Source organism: Micromys minutus, assembly GCF_963924665.1.
Source record: "Micromys minutus genome assembly, chromosome: 22".
Classification (NCBI taxonomy): Eukaryota; Metazoa; Chordata; class Mammalia; order Rodentia; family Muridae; genus Micromys; species Micromys minutus.
The window spans coordinates 6,104,618-6,123,439 of NC_137957.1; the positions used below are offsets into that span (position 1 = coordinate 6,104,618).

The 18,822-nt window shown below is 46.7% G+C and overlaps 3 protein-coding genes across 5 annotated transcripts; 2 read left to right on the top strand and 1 right to left on the bottom strand.

The window, feature by feature from the left end:
* Positions 1-139: 139 nt before the first annotated feature.
* ORMDL2 (ORMDL sphingolipid biosynthesis regulator 2) lies at positions 140-2,898 on the top strand (the record flags this gene model as incomplete). Of its 2 annotated transcripts, none has more annotated exons than XM_080935172.1 (4): positions 140-214; positions 1,323-1,576; positions 1,742-1,893; positions 2,763-2,898. In XM_080935172.1, the coding sequence occupies exons 2-4, from the start codon at positions 1,403-1,405 to the stop codon at positions 2,896-2,898; spliced, it is 462 nt and encodes a 153-aa protein (XP_080791298.1). In that variant the 5' UTR covers positions 140-214; positions 1,323-1,402. The 2 variants fall into 2 exon arrangements, with proteins under 2 accessions (XP_080791298.1, XP_080791299.1); XM_080935173.1 differs by having other exon boundaries at positions 152-214; positions 1,402-1,576.
* A 1,418-nt stretch (positions 2,899-4,316) lies between these two features.
* Positions 4,317-14,428, bottom strand: DNAJC14 (DnaJ heat shock protein family (Hsp40) member C14). Of its 2 annotated transcripts, none has more exons than XM_080935093.1 (6): positions 14,248-14,428; positions 12,348-13,801; positions 7,525-7,631; positions 7,007-7,126; positions 4,683-4,946; positions 4,317-4,537 (listed from the first exon to the last, which is right to left on the bottom strand). In XM_080935093.1, the coding sequence occupies exons 2-6, from the start codon at positions 13,755-13,757 to the stop codon at positions 4,327-4,329; spliced, it is 2,112 nt and encodes a 703-aa protein (XP_080791219.1). In that variant the 5' UTR covers positions 13,758-13,801; positions 14,248-14,428; the 3' UTR covers positions 4,317-4,326. The 2 variants fall into 2 exon arrangements, with proteins under 2 accessions (XP_080791219.1, XP_080791218.1); XM_080935092.1 differs by having other exon boundaries at positions 14,008-14,353.
* A 2,268-nt stretch (positions 14,429-16,696) lies between these two features.
* LOC308434710 (transmembrane protein 198-like) lies at positions 16,697-18,821 on the top strand (the record flags this gene model as incomplete). Its single annotated transcript, XM_080935101.1, has 4 exons — positions 16,697-16,871; positions 17,436-18,017; positions 18,425-18,579; positions 18,699-18,821. The coding sequence occupies 4 exons, from the start codon at positions 16,697-16,699 to the stop codon at positions 18,819-18,821; spliced, it is 1,035 nt and encodes a 344-aa protein (XP_080791227.1).
* Position 18,822: the final 1 nt, after the last annotated feature.

Below are 18,822 nucleotides of genomic sequence, written 5' to 3' on the forward strand. Positions count from 1 at the left end.
TCAAGGGAGGGCGGGGTTTGCACAGCCTAACGATAGAAAAGGCGACCAATTTTACGTCCCCATTGCGTAACCAACCAATGATTGGGGACAGCGCGGATTCTGTTCCACCAATAGGGATAGCGCAGACAGGGCGGAAAGTCGGCCACTTCCTGGAGACCACAGGTGCAAGAGCCTGCGCTGTGCCCCAAGCCGGACGGGCTCCTGAAGCTGGCAGGTATGGACTGAGTGAAACTTGGAAACTTTATGCAGAGAAACTGGTGGGAGTATTGGGAAGGGTGGCGAGGCGACAACCTTAAATTCGAGAAGTGCCGTGAAGAAAGCCTTAAAGTGACTTGCGAAACAGGGACTCTGGGAGGAACATGGGCGGACTCTATACTTGAGGAATTTGAGGATAGGCAAGAGCAGGTTAAAAACAAAAAACCAAAAAATTGGCATTAAAGGTAGCAGGAGTTCAAAAGCTAAAACCGCCCCCTAGATGGGGAGGACTCCATTTCTTGAGAGACTAAGCTCAGACTCCTTCCTGGACTAATTTTAAAATTGGGTAAGTTCTTGCAGCGCCCCACACTCAGCAAAGGGATGAAGCTGCTTGGCTGCTGACAGTGCCGAGCGAGCGAGCAGGTGAGAGACAGGATGGACAAACCCCAGGAAAAGAGATGGGTAGCTTTACTCTTGATGCCTTCTTTATTGGTCCTTTGATTAACTGAATAGTTTTCTTATGGAACCCTGGATGTGTGTGACCACTTTTTGATTCATTAACTTCCACAAGAAAGTAAATTAAAATACTCCCGATTCCCCTAGTCTTTCAAGTAAGTGTCAGAGACTAAGCTTACTGCTTCATGTTTAGTTGAAATGTAAAGATCTGAGTAAAAATTACAATATTTCTATAATAGTGAGGACCTTTTTAAAAACAGCACAAACCACTTGTGTGATCATGCACGCTAACAACTGCAGGTATGGAAGTCAGAGGACAGCTTGCAGGACTTGGTTCTCTTCTTCCATTGTATGGTTCCTGGGGATCCAACTCAGGTCTTTAGACATGGTGCCAAATACCTTTTCCAACTTAGCCATTTCAAAGACCCTCTTGCCCTTTTGTTTGTTGAAATGTTCACACTCTAGCCCAGGATAGGCTCAAACAGTCATGCCTCAACCTCCCAAGTGCAGGGATTACAAGCATGAGCCACCACACCTAGCTGCTTCATGTCTTCTCAAGTTTTAGCGAAGTCTTCAGTTTTATCTTTTTTTTTTTTTTTTTTTTTTTTTTTTTTTTTGCATGATAGGGAAATCCTTTCATTCCAAGACTTCAGGGGATTTTGGCTTTTCAGGAGACAACTGGGGAACAAGCTCAATCAGGGGTAATGAGGAAATTGAGTTGGACTCCTGCCTGATCCCTCACTGTGGTAGGATGAATGTGGGGGTGGCACACAGCGAAGTAAACCCCAACACTCGAGTGATGAATAGTCGGGGCATCTGGCTGGCCTACATCATCTTGGTAGGACTGCTGCATGTGGTTCTCCTCAGCATCCCTTTCTTCAGCATTCCTGTTGTCTGGACCCTGACCAACGTCATCCATAACTTGGTGAGCACTAAACCACACCCTGTACCCAACCCAGGTCTATCCCAACCAAAACAAAATAAAGTCACCTACTGTTTGGGAATTGATGTCTTCCTTTTGGGATCTTAGCATAATTCTTGACCCAAAGGACTACTTTCTACTCCTTACACTGTCCCTCCCCCCTTCCAGGCAATGTATATCTTCCTACATACAGTCAAAGGGACACCCTTTGAGACCCCTGACCAAGGGAAGGCTCGGCTTTTGACACATTGGGAACAGATGGACTATGGACTACAGTTTACTTCCTCACGAAAGTTCCTCAGCATCTCTCCTATTGTACTGTGAGTCTGGGGTGGAGGAGATGCTGGGTCAGAAATGGCTCTACTAACCAGGGAAAAGGTACTAGGGGATAGGGAAATGGTTTAGTTAGTCAAGTGCTTACCACAAAAGATAAGGACTTGAGTTCAATCCCTAACACATATGTAAAAGCCAGATGTGACCACATACAACCATGGGTGCCTATAATCTCAGCACTGAAGAGTTGTAGGCAGGAAGACCACTAGGGCTTGCTGGCCAGCCAGTTTAGCCAAATTGCTGCACTTCAAAATCAGAAAGCAACCCTGTCTCAAAAAGAAAAAAAAAAAAAAAATTCATGAAGATTCATGTTTACCTCTGGTCTCCATGTGAACATATCACACTTGAACACATACCTACATTTACACACATACAAGTAGACTAGTCCTAAGCCTACATTATAAAGTACAAGACAGTAATCGAGCATTCCTTGCTGGTTCCATGGTATTAAGGAAAGGGAGAAGAAACTGAAAATAAACCAAACTCCTAACTAAAGCCAAGTGATTTTACAGTTCCAAAAGAAGCAAGAAGGTAAAGGCAGAATGTTTGTTAATGGTTTAAAAGTAAAACTGACTTGGAGAAAAGAAGCAAAAAGGGCAAAAAGTCATATAGGCTGAGACAGCTTTGGTTGTCATTTGCAATTTATCACTAACTATTAACAAACAAACTGATTTATAATCTCTAGTTAAAGATGCCTTCTGATTATATCCTGAACCTCATTAAATACTGACTAGCAGGAATAGTTTTGGACTATAAACAATAAAACTAGTAATTCAAATAGAAAAGAAAGTCACTGGAAAGGCATGAATATGTTTATGGGAAGCGAGCCTCAGCCACCCAATGTTTTTCTTCCTAGCTACCTACTGGCCAGCTTCTACACCAAGTACGACGCTGCTCACTTCCTCATCAACACTGCCTCGCTGCTCAGCGTACTGCTGCCTAAGCTGCCCCAGTTCCATGGGGTTCGTCTCTTTGGAATCAACAAATACTGAAAGATGGGTTGATAGTTCTGCAGGCATGTGGGAAGGTGCTGAAACTAATATATAATGTTTTTCCCTTCTCCACACAATCTTCTGTATCGTGGAAGCCTGAGAGAGAAGATAAACCTTTCTAAACTCCAAGAAGGAAGAAATTGGGAAATGGGGTTCCTGGGCCCAGCCTTAATTGGGTCCAGATTCTCTGAATCAGGAAAGGTGGATGAGGTTAAGGCCTACCAATCACTCTCTATCTGGCAAGAAGCCATCAATGTTTGGGCAGCTTTTCTGGTGATTATGTTTTTCCATATCTTCTAAACCTAACAACTTCAAGTTCTGTTTTGCTGTATATTTTTCTTAAAGTCTTTCAGTTATGACTGAAATTTGATAAGCAAGGACATAACGCTGGGAAGAAATTACAAAGTTCTGACTTACTATAAAAAAACTTTTAAGCAAAATTTTTGTCACTACTCCTTTGGTCCAATGGGGTACTTTTTACTCACAGCTAAGAGCAAGAAAAGAATTGTCAAAAAAAAAAAAAAAAGTTCTCAAAAGCTAGGTGTGGAGGCACCTGCCTATAATCCTAGCCCTCAGGAGGAAGAGGCAGAAGAGTCACTGCAGGCTGGAGGCCAGCCTGCTCTACACAGTAAAACCCTATCTCCAAAGAAAACAGAAAAGGACTCCCAGATACATGGGTAAAGAAGAGAAGGAAGATGTAAGTTGCCAGTTATATATTTATAGAAAGATAATCCCCTGGCTTTAAATAGATATGTACATACAAATATGAACAAACTTAAAAAAATACAAACCCTTGGCTAACAAGGGGGCCTCTGGGAACCCCTCTATCCTTCCCCCTCACCCAAGGGCACAGGGCATAAATCTGATTTTTAAAAATTAATTTTGGCCATCCTTACAACAACAAGCTTCAAGTTAGGTGGCTCACCCATAAAGTGAAAGTCAGAGGAAAACATCAGTTTCCACTCTTGAGTTCTGTATCTCCAAAATTAGGGCTACATGCTTTTTCTTTTAGCTAGTATATCAGGATAAGGGAGGGGGCACCCTGAAATGGGTTAAGAAATAAGATACACTCGTTTAAAAGGGGGTGTGTGTCATCTGCTCTAAGAGCAAATGATAAGATAAAGGCATTCAGACCCCAGAGAAATCCCCAGTTCCCACACCTCAGAAATGTGTTGTCTGGACTAGGTCCAGACCCCTTAGTTCTTTGCTCTAGCCATCTCCTATTTCTTTGGTATTTTCAGAAAACAAGATTCAGTTCCTGGGTGTTGGGGAAGAGAGAGAAGAGGTCATGGGCTTCCTCTAAGTACTGAGTGAACAATTTAAAATGTTTCCCTTTTTAAAGTATTTTAAAATAAATCAATTCCATCCTGTGCTGTACACAGCCCTTTTGACTCCCTGACACTGGTTTGAGGAAGGAAGAGGAGGGTGTCATCGTTGGAAGGGCCGCCTCACTTTCTTCCGCCGTTTAGGTTTGGCTTCTCCCTTGGGTACTGAACTGTTGGGCCTGGAGGTCGAAGTGGTCCCAGGGCCAGGGTGAGGTGCGGCAAAGAAGTTCCCATTGGACATCTGCCCTGGAGGTACTTGAAAGATCCGGCTCAAAAAATCCTGCAGATCAGCAGGAGGGGACTCTGGAGTGGCCCTGAGGAAGAAAAGATAGAATGAAGCTGGAGACATTACAGTCAGCTATCAAAATTAACCACACACCGGTGAGTTCCCAGACTTTCTAGAAAGCAAGGTATCTGAAACCATACAGTTGACACAGGTAAGTGAGAAAAGTCACCTACCTCTGCCGGCCACTGGTGCCCTGTACCCGAGAACCAAATGAGATGTGGTAAGGAACTCTGTGGGTATCTGGGGAGATGCCCACACGCTGGCATCCAGCCCACTCTGTGATGTCATACACCTTCCCATCCATCAGTGCAAAGTAGGTGATCTTGAGGCCCAACATGCTTGACTCTGCCCAGAAGTCTCCTTCCTCGGCAGGATGTAGCCTGTTACACTCAGCACAGTATCTGGCACTCTTGGGTTCCCGGTCCATTTCAAACCTCCTACAACCCAACACAATAACTCTTTAATACTTTTCAAATGGTCATTACTGTCAAAGATGGCCCAAACATTAAAGTTACCTTTATTCAGCTATAATACCTGCCTTTTTAGCCTGTGCCTTCAATGCTTATTTTGAGGTCTTGGTGTGTAGCCCAGGCTACACTTACACATATAATGCTTCTACCTAAACTCCCAAGTGCTGATATTACAAGGGTATGTCCCCATTCTCTGCTTTCACATTTCTATATTTAAGCTATTTTTTCCTTAATGTCTTTATTAGCATATGACAGTTTCAGACAAAAACAGCTTTGATGATATTTTCATACACATACAGTGTATTTTGATCCTATGCACCCCCATTTCTCTTCTCTTTTCCCCCATTCCTATTACACCTCAAACTATTGCTCAATTTTCATGCCCTGTCCTTTGTTGGGAGGTAGAGAGTGACCTAATCAGTTTTATTAGAGTTGCTTACAGGGGCATGGGCATATCTCTTTCAACAACCATTAACTACCTATAAATCCTCAGAAAGGAAAAGCCTTGTAGACCCTTTTTTTTTCTTACTGCTTATAACACACACACCCCAAAAAGCCACACCTATATTAGAGATTTTACAAAGGTGATTTATTAAAACTAATATTGACTGTGGAATCTGAATATTGTCTTAAACTATATTTACCCCTCTGATAGTCATCCACTGCCCACCTGTGTTTCACATCACAGCCTCCTGAGTATTAGGTAAGCCCTTCTGGAATGTACTAATACACCACTAGCTTCCACCAACTCAAAAGCTAAGAATGTCATCACATTACATGAGGCCTACCTGACACTCCCACCAGTGTAGTTAAAAAATATCTCGAGGGGGTTGGAAACATGGTTTAGGGGTTAAGAGCACTGTTGCTCTTGCCAAAGACCAAGGTCTAGTTCCCAGCACTGACATGAGGGCTCACAACTAGCTGTAACTGCAGTTGCAGGAGATCCAACCCCCTCTCTGACCTCTGCAATCACCAGACATACATGGGACATGTATATACATGTAGTCAAAACACTAATATGCACATAAATCTTTAAAAATTGTAAATACTTGTTTTATACAATTTGTTCTATAACTATACACATCTGGGCTAGTGAGATGGCTCAGTGGAAAAGGTATGTGTTACCAAGCTTGATGACCATAGTTCAATCCCCTAGATACATGTGGCCGAAGAAGAAAACTCCAACAAGTTGTCCTAGGACTTCCCCACATGTGCACTTCTGTGTACACAAACACACACACATGCATGCAAGCGCATATACATACTTAAGTAAATGTAATTTTTAAAGATTTTTTTTTTTTTAATCAGAAGCTAGAGAGATGGCTCAGCAGTTAAGAGCATTTGTTGTTCTTGCAGAAGATATAGTTTTGATTCCCAGCACCCAGACAGTAGTTCATCACCATCTATAACTCTGGTTCTAGGAACTTTGATGCCTTTTTTTTTTTTAGTGGATGGAATCAGGGTACCATATTTTACTTTGTTTAAATTGTTTTTTATGTATATGAGTGTTTGTTCATCTTTGTATCTCATACATGTCTTGGAGGCCAAAAAAGGACACTGGGCATCAGATTCCTTGGGAATGGTATTATAGATGGTTGTAAGCCATCACATAGTTGCTAGAAATTAAACATGGGTCCTGTGGAAGAACAGTGCTCTTAACCACTCAGCCACTTCTCCAGCCCCAATCTTTCTGTTTTGAAGATTTGTTTTTATCATTAAGTTATCTGTATGTGTGCCCTGTGAGTATGTGTACATGACTGTAAATGTCCTCAGAGCCAGAGGTGTCTGCTAGAGCTGTAGTTAGACAGCTGTGAACGACCTGTTGTATGTGCTAAGAGCCAAAACTGGATCCCCTGGGAAAAGAACAAGTGCTCTTAACCATGGAGCCATCTCTTCAGCCCTAAATCCTCGATTGCTTAGTAGTGGGATAAAAGTAGAAGTCTTGGGGGTGACAGTTGTACTCCAAGGAAGGTCTTTGACTACCTGACCCCAAGCTGTAGCTGCTGTGCTCCTGTCCTGCTTCATACCTGTGCTTTCCTTGGCATCTGCTGCACATCATGGTATTCATTGCCTCCTTGAGGTCATCTTGTAGCTTCGACAGAAACTCATTCACTGACCGGCTGAGCTCATTCTCTGCCATTCGTTTCCTAAAAGGAAAGGCTTTGTAAGTCAGGGTTAAGGCACAAAGAGAGACAGACTGGATGCCTCTAGAGCAGTGGTTCTCAGCCTTTCTGATGCAGTGACCCTTTAATAGAGTTCCTCATGTTATAGTGACCCCAACCATAAAATTATTTTTGTTGCTACTTTATAAGTATAGTTTTGCTACTGTTATATATTAATAATAAAACACATAAATATCTGATATGTAAACAGGTTGGTGGGAGTCAACAACCCAGAGGCTGAGAAACACTGCTGCAGAGGCTGCTGGCTAAGTTAAAATAAAAATGTAAGTTCTTTCTGCCTGACAGCCTCCACCCACAAGTCCAGGACCTTCCATAGAGGATTTTCCATCAACTTCACCTGAAATGTCCCATTTCAAACTCACATCTCATATTCCTTCCGCCTCTCAGGGTTGCTGACAATGTCCCAAGCTGCCCGCAAAACTTTGAAGGCCTCCTCAGCCCGAGGATGGTGATTTTTATCAGGATGGACCTATGCAAAACACAGAAATGTTCCATCACAAATCCATTCCAACCCTCCTCCCCCATCTCTGGTTGTGTGTGTGTGTGTGTTGTGTGTGTGTGTGTGTGTGTGTGTGTACATGTGCACCATGTGTGTGCCTGGTGCCCACAAAGGTCAAAAGGAGGTGTCAGATCTCCAAGAATGGGAATTATAGGCAGTTGTGAGCCACTGTGAATCTTGGGAACTGAACTTTGTGTTCTGCCTGAGCAAACTCTAACCTCTAAACCATCAATCCAGCCCCTTCTCTTCTTAAGATTTTTAAGAGCTAACAGATCCTGCTGGAGTTGAAGTTGTAGGTAGCTGCAGCTGTCTGGTATGTGTGCTGTGAAGTGAACCTAGGTCCCTACAAGCACATGTTCCTAACTACTAAGCCATCTCTCCATCCCCTCACAGGTATTCCTATATCAAAGAGTTCTCTTCCATTATCCTTTGGAGAGCGAATATAGCTTAGTGGTCAGTTATTCTAGCTTTGCAGACAGATCTAAGTTTAAATCCAGGCTTCCCTTATTTATTTATTTATTTATTTATTTATTTATTTATTTATTTATTTATTTAATGTTTATGATTACACTGTAGCTGTCTTCAGACACCAGAAGAGAGCATCAGATCCCATTACAGATGGTTGTGAGCCACCATGTAGTTGCTGGGAATTGAACTCAGGCCCTCTGGAAGAGCAGTCAGTGCTCTTTACCACTGAGCCATCTCTTCAGCCCCTGTTATAGATTATTAAGAGGATTAAATAAGAATATATATGAAAAAGAAGCAGGGAGATGGCTCAGTGAGTAAAGGTGCTCCCACACCCACATAAAAGCTAGACTATGCACAGATCAAGCCTCTGTAATCCTAGCACTCCTACAAGGAGATAGAAAGCAGACAAGAGAGTCTCAGAAGCCAGCCAGCCTGACATGAGCAATAGAAAGACAACAGAGAACCTGTCTACACAAGGTGGAAGGCAAGGATCAACACCTGAAGTTGTCCTCTAACCCCACTCCATGTGTGTGACCATATTCACATACAACACAACACACACAAGATCTCCATATAAAGTATCTGGCTCTAGGGTGATCTACCATCCTGGTTCGTCTGGAACTCCCAGATTAGCTCAACAGTCTCATGCATAAGTAAACTCAGTACCAGACAAACAGGGATATAAGTCACTCTATGTGACATCTAAAGCCCTTGCATTTTAGTTTTAATATAAAATGTTTTTAATATTTTAAAAGTCTTGATATAAAAGTTTCCAATTACACCTTCAAATGCATTCATTTCCAACTCCAAAATTTCTTATCCAAAGTTGGAAGTGTGAGCTCATTCCTGTAATCCCAGCACTCTGGAAGATAAAGCCGTAGAATCACAAGTTCAAAGCCCATCTCCTCTCTGCTCCCACCTCCCTGACTCTTCCACCCACTCTCCCCATTAGATCAGATGGAAGCTCTCAGCTACTGCTCCAGCACCATTCCTTCCTGCTGCCATGTTCCCTGCCACGATGGTCTCGGACTCACTCTCTGAAACCATAAAGCAAGCCCCCAATTAAAATACTTTCTTTTGTAAGTTCACAGCAATAAAAAAGTAACTAAGAGACCCTTATATCTGAAACCTTCTACTAAGTCTGCCTCTCTGTTCCAGAACTGAAAGTATATCAATCTTTCAGTTACAATCTCAGCCTTTTTAAATGCTTTTTTTTAGCCTTTTCTCTACAACAATAACCCATCTTCCTACAGCATCCTGATTGTTCCCATCTACACTATCAGAAGTACAGAGATGAGTATCATCACTTATGCCAAATAAAAAGGATGCTTTTAGACTTAACAGTCTCAAGCTAATAGAAAAGCTTCATATGAATATGGAGAAGCATTCATACCACAGCCTTGTTTATATAAGAAAAGCCAACAGAGGGCTGGAGAGGTGGCTCAGTGGTTAGAGCACTGACGGCTCTTCCACAGGTCCTGAGTTCAATTCCCAGCAACCACATGGTGGCTCACAACCATCTGTAATGGGATCTGATGCCCTCTTCTGGTGTGTCTGAAGGCAGCTACAGTGTGTTCATATATATAATAAATAAATAAATCTTTTAAAAAAAGAAAAAGAAAAAGCCAACAGAAATTCTATCCCAGAACAAGAGGAATCTTTGAGGTAGAGCAGATACATAAAGGATGGAAAAAACAAAAATAGTTGTAAGAATGATACTGTCCAAGAAAAGATACTTGCTAAAAAGTTCTGAAGGTGAAGCAAAGGGGCTCTTACTATTAGTAACAATTTGAGGGGGAAAGTGATTGTTATCCACTCTAAGAATATCCCAAGTCATCCACCAAGGAATGCATTTCCCACCAAATTTAGTTCCTTGCTAAGTTATCAGTCTGGGGTCTTCCTGTACCTTTAATTGTCAAGGAAAGCCTTGGGTGTCCATTCCTCTTTATGTCACACAGCCATTATGGTAATTTGAAAAATCGTAATGTTTTAACAATCCAGACCCATAGATTCAGTACAAGTCAGCCTCAGGTACAATTTTATACATCTTTACTTATATTCATAATGTAGTTTTACTTGTACATACAGAAACTGCAGCAGCAGTGCTGGGGGCTTTGGCTCAGTTAGTGCATGCCTAGAACAAGCAAGGCTCTGGGTCTGATCCCCAGCATATAGTGTGTCAAAACTCCCATCTACATAGTTAACAAAACCAACCATATCTTCATGCGCACAAGTGATATGCATATCTCTCTTGATTCAGGCTCCTTTTTTCTTCCCTTTCATACTCATGATCTTAAAATTCCTGTTTTCAGGTTAAAATGTATGTGCCTCAGTGGGAGAGCACCTGCCTAGCATGCACAAGGCCCTGAACTCAACTCCCAATACCACAAGAAAACAGAGCTGTTTTCTTCCTGGTCCTAGAATAACAACTCACATGTACATCCTGAATAATCCCATACTAGGTCTACTCTTGCCTCTCTAGGAAGAGGCAGATTTTCTCCATGGTAAAAAAATCTCCCTTTGAGGCTGGAGAGGTGGCTCAGTGCTAAAAACACTTGATGCTCTTGCAAAGGATCCAGGTTCAGTATCAGTTCCCCCAGCTCCAAGCGATCCACACTCTTCTGATTAGTTTGGGTACCAGGCTGCATGTGGTGCATATACATGCATGGAAGCCAACACTCATATACATAAATAAACCTAAAAAGATAATTCCTTCCTGATTTGCCGTGGGCTGGGACCTCTAGCTGCTGTGCTGAGGTAAATGACATGGAAGTCATCACAGCATCCCAGGACTGTGCTGATAGCAGTGGTTAGTCAGTAGACGTCCAGAGACTTGCCAAATGCCATGTAGAGGCTGGGAAGGTGCCCAGAGAGCTGCCCTCCAGACAGCACTGGTAGGCCACAGACATACAGAGGCCCATGCCACAAGGTATGAACAGAGGAGGTCACCCAGAGGCCCTGGGTACCTGGGTGGTACCCAGGCCCAGATGCAGGACTTTGAGTTGATCCACCCCAAAATCTACATCATCTATGAACTGTTGGGGCACATAAAATGGCTGGTCCTGCTGATCCAAAGCAGCAGGATCCCTGTGACACCAGGCAACAGGATAACTGGGAGGAATCCCAGTGAAGATCCAATATTAATGGTGTCACAGACACCAGAGACCTCAAACCAGACTTACTGCAATGAACTTTTGCAAGTGAAGATGTGTGGTCAGAGGAGTGTACTGGGGGACACTGTGAACACACTACAACTCCCACAATGAGATATGCTTTGGTGTGTGTGTGTGTGTGTGTGTGTTTTATTTAGGTGGGAGGCTGCAAGAGCAGACAGGGAGATGAATGGGACTGGGGTATAGAATGTGAAACTCACAAAGAATTAATTAATTTTTTTTTAAAGATAGTTTCTTGGGGACTGGAGAGACAGCTCAGCAGTTAAGAGCACTGACTGCTCTTCCAGAGGACCGGAGTTCAATTCCCAGCAACAACATGGTGGCTCACAACCATCTGTAATGGGATCTCATGTCCTCTTCTGGTGTGTCTGAGGACAGCAACAGTGTACTCATATATGATAGATAAATAAATCTTTTTTTAAAAAAGTTTCTTTAAATTCCTTCTTTACCATTTACGGTGCTGTATGTGTAAGCCCAGCCTTTCCCAAGCAAAGGCAGGAAGATGACAAATTCAAGACTAGCTGGAGCTACATAGCAAAACCATACCCCAAAACAAAACAAGCATTCTTGTTCAGATGACAGCAACTAAGAATCTGACTGGGCTCTTTCCTACTTAAAGTTATAAAGGAGCTTCACTTTGCTGCTGCAGAGTAAGTCAATCCCTTCCTTTTATACAGTTGGATCCTTTATTTTATATTACATCCCCTTCCAAAAAAAAGACCTCATGACAAAAGACTTAAGATGGAGAAAAGTCAGATTCCTAGCCAGAGAAACATCTTTATGACTCTTCCTTAAGAATGCTACCCTTAGCTAAGCATGGTGGCAAAACCTGTAAGTCACAGCACTCAAAGATGGAGCCAGGCGAAATCATGAGTTCCAGGTTAGTCTGTCTACAAGGTGAAACCCTACCTCAAAAACAAAACGAAGGAAATCCTTCAGCTTCAAGTTGGCCTCCTGATCACCTTTCCTTAACTCTACACTCTCTAAAAAACTGGAACCAGAAAATATGGGGAAAGAGAAACAAGAAAAAGCTAAGGATACTCACCATTACTGCTAACTGCCTATACGCCTTCTTCAGTTCAATATCGGATGCTGTCGCCTCAACCCCCAGCACCTGAAAAGGGTTCAGTTCATCTTCAGGAACCCCAGCCATGGTCAAGAGTCTGGCCACTTCCTCTTCAGGCTGGCAGTGTCGGCTGCTAGCTACAGGTGCATCGCCCTGCTTCTTAGTCCTCTGCTTGACCCAGGGCAGTTCCAGCCAGCCCCACTGAACTAATCTCACCAGCTGCTGGCACGGCCTGCTGCCTTTCAGCAGAGTCAAGCAATGATGCAGGGCTGGAGAGTCCAGCCACGAGAACAGCCAAGCGGTCTTATCCCTCCAGCCGAACCGGTCGCCCAGCCCCACCAAAAACCTCCAGCCCAACTGTACACATCCCAAAAAGAGGGCAAGAGCCAAGAGGAGGAAAGCACCCACGACCCTAAGAAAACGGATGAACAGCCCGGCCGCACAGAAACAGCTTTGACTTAGAAACTGGAGCATCACTCGGGCCAAGCACCCTACTCTCCTGGCCCAGACCCCCACCCAGACTCGAAAAAGGTCCAGATCACTGCCTTTCAGCTTCCTGCATGCGTAAATGAGATGGCCACAAGTTTCCACATACTCTCCCACCAATACCAGAAGTTCAATCAGCCACCAGAAGCCTGCCTGTCCAAGCTGACATAGTTCCTCTACTCCCCACAGTCCCAGGCCTCTGCGCTTATCTGTCTGACTTCGTTTTCGGGCCAGCCGATGACGACCTGGGACCTTGGGATCTCTGCGTCCACTATCCCGAACATCCTCCTTGGTCAGAAAACGGTGCCTCTGCCTTCGGGACGGGGGTTTCTTTCCACTGGACACACGAGAGAAATCACTGGGAAATTTAAGAGGTTCCTCATCATCGTATTCTTCTTCTAACTCTTCATCTTCCCCTAAGGCTGGAGAGGTGCAATGGTGGCAAAGGCTGCTAGAAGAGCCATCTCCTTCCTCGGAGTAAGTCCCTTCAGGGACTCCAGGGCTTCCCTGGCAGTTACAAGCAGAGGGAATGGAAGGAAAAGAAGGACTCCCATCCTCCTGGTACCCAGTTTCATTTTCTCTTGAGAGTTCCTGATCCACTCCTGACTCTTCTGAACATGTCTCGCTCTCATCAGGGTAGCCTCCTTCTCTAGGTGGTCCCGGACCCCTTGGAGGACCATGGCTTGGATCCGACCAGTGGGCTGGGTTTGGAGGCTGTGTGTACTTAGGGCCGGAGTGCTCTTTGAGGCAGCGTGTACCATTAGGAGCAGTCCCTGTCGAGTCCCTGAGTCCTGAGAATGAAAGTATTTCGGGGTCCACAGAGGATCCTGATGAACTGACGGAGGAACCACCACTGTGGTGGGCTCCACACAACCTTCTTTCTCCCGGGTGCTTCTGGGCCATGACCCCGGGACTTCCTGAGGATTTTAGGTCACTGCCATCATTGCCTGTAACAAAGATAACGAGTTGGGAATGGTCCAGGATAGAACCAAGAATTAAACATCCTCAAAATGACATATTCAATGTACCCACTCCCCAGACAGAGTTAGCTCAATTTCTCTGGGGACGGATATTCGCAAACGCTAACAATAAACGTAAATTAGACTGACCACAAACCTGCTTGCACCAACCCCGACCTCAGAAACTCCCTTACCCCCGAAATCTTTTTTCTTCTTCTTCTTCTTTCCCCGGGAAGCTAACAATCATCAATCTGGGATATGAGGAGAGGGGGTGGGTGCCGCAAAGGGTGTGGTCGGGGAGGGGGTAGATTACTCTTAGAAAAAAAGACTGCCTGAAAGAGGGAGGCCGCAATCTGTCAGGAAAGGGTGGGGACCGTGCAAATCTAGAGGAAAAGCTGAGGGCGGATCTTCGGGGTGCCCCTGCAAAAGATCACCTGAGAACCAACCGACTGGGTACCAGGGGCAAAGGCGACCTACGGAAGAGCGGCGGTAACTCCTCCCCCCCTCAAGCAGCTGCGCCTGAGGCCAGGGGGAGCTACAAGAGCAGCTCCCCCGGCTCCGCCTCCCGCTCACGCTCCGCTTCCGCCTTCCGTCCCCGCCACGGCCGCCTACTTCCACTTCTGGGGTCACCGGGGAGAAGACGGGAAGGAAAGAGAAAAGCGGTTGGCCGAGGCGCTAGCTTGCAGAGCTGGCGCGGAGCCAATCGAGATGCGGCGCTAGTGCATCCGGCCCCACCCCTTAAAGTGCCCTCGGCCGCCGCGCAGGTCCCTCCGTAAGCGAGCTGAAGCCTGCGGACTGTGTTCCTTGTCACTGCTGAGACGGAGATGAAGGACAGCCGCCGAACCACAGCGCGTCTTTGGCGTGCAGACACCCAGGGCACGCAGAGGAGCCAGCGACCCTGCGCGCCCAGACCCTTCCCTTTCGGCTGTCCAGCCAAAGAGGAAGCGGAGAAGTGTGTGTCCCGGACTAGCTAGTCCCCTAACTACGCGCGACACTTCTCCAGGACACAGCTGGCGAGCTTGCGCGCCGCTGATCCGCTCCCTGTGAACGCGGCGCAAGGGCCGGGCCAGGGAATGCGGCTAGGGAATCTGGCTCCACAGAGCTCAGAACCTAGTCCAGCGGAACAGAACCCCGCACTCATCTGCATGCTGTTTTGCATCTCATTTACATAGTAATCTTTGGGTCGACGCCAGCACGCTCCCCCACCCCTACGAAGACCCTGTTGGAACCTCTGCTCTGCACTCCTAAAGCCTTACAGTTCTGTCAGTGTCCCTGCCAGGCCCGTCTTGCTCCACAAGTTTTTTCACCCCCATGAACACCCCCACCAGCACTAGTTAAAAACCATTCTGCGCATCCCGGATCCCGACCACCCGGTTCTCCAGAAGACAATACTCCAATTCTCTGGGAAGTGGGAGAAACCAAGTTGGATCAGAGGGTGCTTTGGGACCCCATTTGGGCTTTGAAAACGTCAAATTGTTAATTAATCTCCTCAGCATTTGGAGACCTTCCGTCTTAGTCTTGGTGGTCATCACAAAACTCTTCGTTGCTATGGTTGGGGGGGTCTCTCATCCTAGATTAAAGAAGTGGGTAGCCTGGATTCCCCCGTACACAGAGGTAAAGATTGAGGGGGCCCGCCCCGTGATGTCATTCCCCCCCATACACACTCCCGGTCTCCTTCCCCCCCACACACACACACCCCCACCCCCAAGCTAATTGCATTTTGCTCCCAGAGTTTGGGCTCCCACTTGCCTGAGTTTAGGGAGCAACGAGCACAGTGACCCAGGGGGTAGTGCCTGCGGCCAACAGCCACCCCTACGCCTAAGTCCTCTGGTCTGGAATGAAGCTGGAGGTCTAGGGAAGCAATTCCACCCCTTTGCTCTCCTCAGCCCTGCAGGGTGGTGAGTAGTTAACACCCTTCCTGATCTCTCCTTGCTTTGCGTCCCAGACTCTTAAGCGACCAAGAAGAGCCCTGGGAGTTCTCCAATCCTTCAGCCTCAGTATCCAAAAGATAGCAGAAGGAACGTGCATCCGCACCACGCTACTCCCAAAGCCAGCCTCTCCTCAGAGATCCTTCAGGATCAGAATCAAATCCAATTGGCAGCCCAGGCGTGCCTGGATAAGAGGGTGGGTGGAACAATTCCCATGCCAGTCTGAGGCGAGTAGCAAGTGGATACCAAAATGTGAGGAGATGTCTGTGGGCAAGGTGCCTGCTTACTCCATGTAGGGCGATGGGATGTGGAAGGGCTGTCTGTATTCGGCTTTCCCCAACAACTCCATCTCGGCATAAAGCCAAGACTTCAAACTCCCGACAGAAGCTGACTGGGTGACTCTTATGTCCTTATTTGATTATTTTGTCTTTTTTTTTTCTTTTTGTCCTTATTTGAAACTTTTAAATGTCTGTTCCCTTTCTTCCTTGGGGGTTGCATTTAGCTTACAGGGTTTGCGCTCCAACTTGCAGGTTAGGGAGCAGTGAGCACAGTGTCCCTGGGGGTTGCAGCTCCCACGGCCACCCCTGGACCGGGGCTGGATGAAGCTGGAGGTCTAGGAAAGCGATTCCATTCCTTTGCTCTCCTCAGCCCTGCAGAGTAGTGAGCAGTTGTTCTGAGACCCTAAGGTGACTCATCCTCTCTCTTCCTTCCTCTCCCCACATTATTAACCCTACCCTGTCTGGTTCAACAGGAGATAGTATTGAATCCCAATTTCAGATGAGGGGGGTTGCCTTTTAGTTGGAACAAGTCTTTTTTCCCCCCCCAAAAGAAACGGACATACAGAATCCCCAAGATGTGTGTTTTCTGCTCTCTTCTCTTCCAGGCTTACCACCCCTGCTGGATCAGCTATGACTGGGTGAAAGGAGACAGATGACTAACCTTCCACTCTGTGGCCATGGAGAAAACCTCATTGCCTCTGACGATAACATCTTACCCAAGGCCCTTTAATCAACAACTCTCAGAGCCTCCAGACCCAAGATGTGTCTTGGAACCCCAGAACAGCCTTGAATTGGCCCCTGCCCTTGTGTGTGCCCTTTGCTGCTGCTTCGGAATCATCTACTGCTGCTTTGGTGAGGGGCAGGGCCCAGGGCCTGGGGGGCAGCTGCCTAACGCCTTTATCCTCAAGAATGATGCCAAATGTCTTCCTACCTCTTGGCCCCCACCCGCGACTTCACCTCCTCTGTCAGGAGATACCTACCATCAAAGTTTTCCTTGCTGCTTCTCCTAGCTTCCTGTCATTCTGCCATACCCTTTGGCTCTCGCCTCAGCCTCCATTAAGGGTTTATCCTCTGTCTCCTACCCCACACATTCCATTCCTAGTTTATCCTTCCCACCAGAGATTTCAACTCTCCCCAGAATCTGCATCAGTCTGTAGTAATTTCCCATGCACCGTTGCTGGAGGAGCCAGACCCTGTCCTGCTTTCTTCCACTGTGCAGCCACTCTTCGTCCTGGTTTCTCTGCCAATCCCCTCGGAATTTCTAAGTGCCCTCCTAGTCACTGGGCTTATGCTTTCTTTGCCCTGTTCTTGAGGCCCTCATGGTGTGCTGCTCCTGGCTTCTGCTCCCTGGTTAGCTGCTCCTTTCCCCATAGGACCCCCTTTCTGCTTCTCAGTGCCTCATGCCTCCCTCCCCAGGCTACCGCTGCTTCAAGGCAGTGATGTTTCTCTCTGGCCTGCTGTCAGGAGCTCTGGTGATCTTCCTGCTGTGCCATAAGGAGAGAGTGCTAGAGACACAGTTGAGCCTGGAGGTGAGTGCAGGCATCGCACTGGGCATCGGACTCCTCTGCGGCCTGGTCACCATGCTGGTTCGCAGTGTCGGGCTCTTTCTGACCGGCCTCCTGCTAGGTTTGACCCTGGGTTCTGGAACTTTACTGGGCACTGAACCCATCTACCAGCCACATTCAGCCTGGGTGCCAGTCGGCGGACTGACGGGGCTGGCACTGCTGGGAGCCCTGCTCACACTTCGGTGGCCACGGCCATTCACAATCCTAGGCACAGCCCTGCTAGGTGCTGCAGTGCTGGTGGCCTGTGCTGACTACTTCTTGGAAGGACTAGCACTGGGCACTCGACTGGGTGACCGCGTGCAGGCACTTCCAGAGTTGCTTCCTCTTTGCTGGTATAGCTGGGTCTTGCTGGGAACCTGGCCAATCTTGGGGGCTCTTGGGACACTTGCCCAGTGGAAACTCATGGCTGAGGAACGTGGAAGCCACACCAATGGTGAGTTAATGCCGTGATACAAAAAGCATCCAACCTGCCCCTACTTCTATCCCGGGGCCCTATTCTTGAGGGAAGGGGAAGATAGATGAGAACTGGGGAGGATTTCCACGTCAAACAGGGCAAGGCACTGAAGCAAGGTTAAAGCTGAACTAGCCAAAGGAAGTCTGCATAGCATGAGAAGAAAAATGGCAGGAGATGCAGGGCTGAATTATTTTAGGACTGTTATGAGAGAGAGGGCCAAGGAGTCCCAGAGAAGGATGGGAGGAAAATGCAGAAGGAAATCTAATACCTGAAGGGAGGTTGAGGCTTGAGAGTCCCACAACAGTAGGGTCAAGTGGATTTCTGTGGAGTTGGTATTCAGGGCCTAAAGAAGACCCCTTGAATCTGTATTGCCACCTCCCCAACAGTCATCTTGAACCACCAGCGAAGGCATCTCCAGCTCCTTCAGATCCAACAGCAAGAGGCTAAGAGGCATCGGAACCCTTCCGGGGCAGGGCTGTGTGGAGGCCGTCGGACTCGGCTTCCCCCCAGTCTCCAGAGTCCTGCCTACAGTCCAGCTCCAGTGAGTAGGAAGGAGGGACACCCTTGTTGGAGAGAATGGTGGTGACCAGGTAATGGTCAGGATGAGCCAGGGGCTCTGACCCCTGTCTCTGGCTCTGTCTCTACCCTGTATCCATTTAGAATTATCTCCAGAGTCTTTGTGAATGTGAGCTGGTACCAAGCACCCAGGCCACAGGCCCCCACGCGACCCTGGACCTGGACTCTGACTGCAGCTCCACTGTCCTCCTCACCCCACCTCACTGAC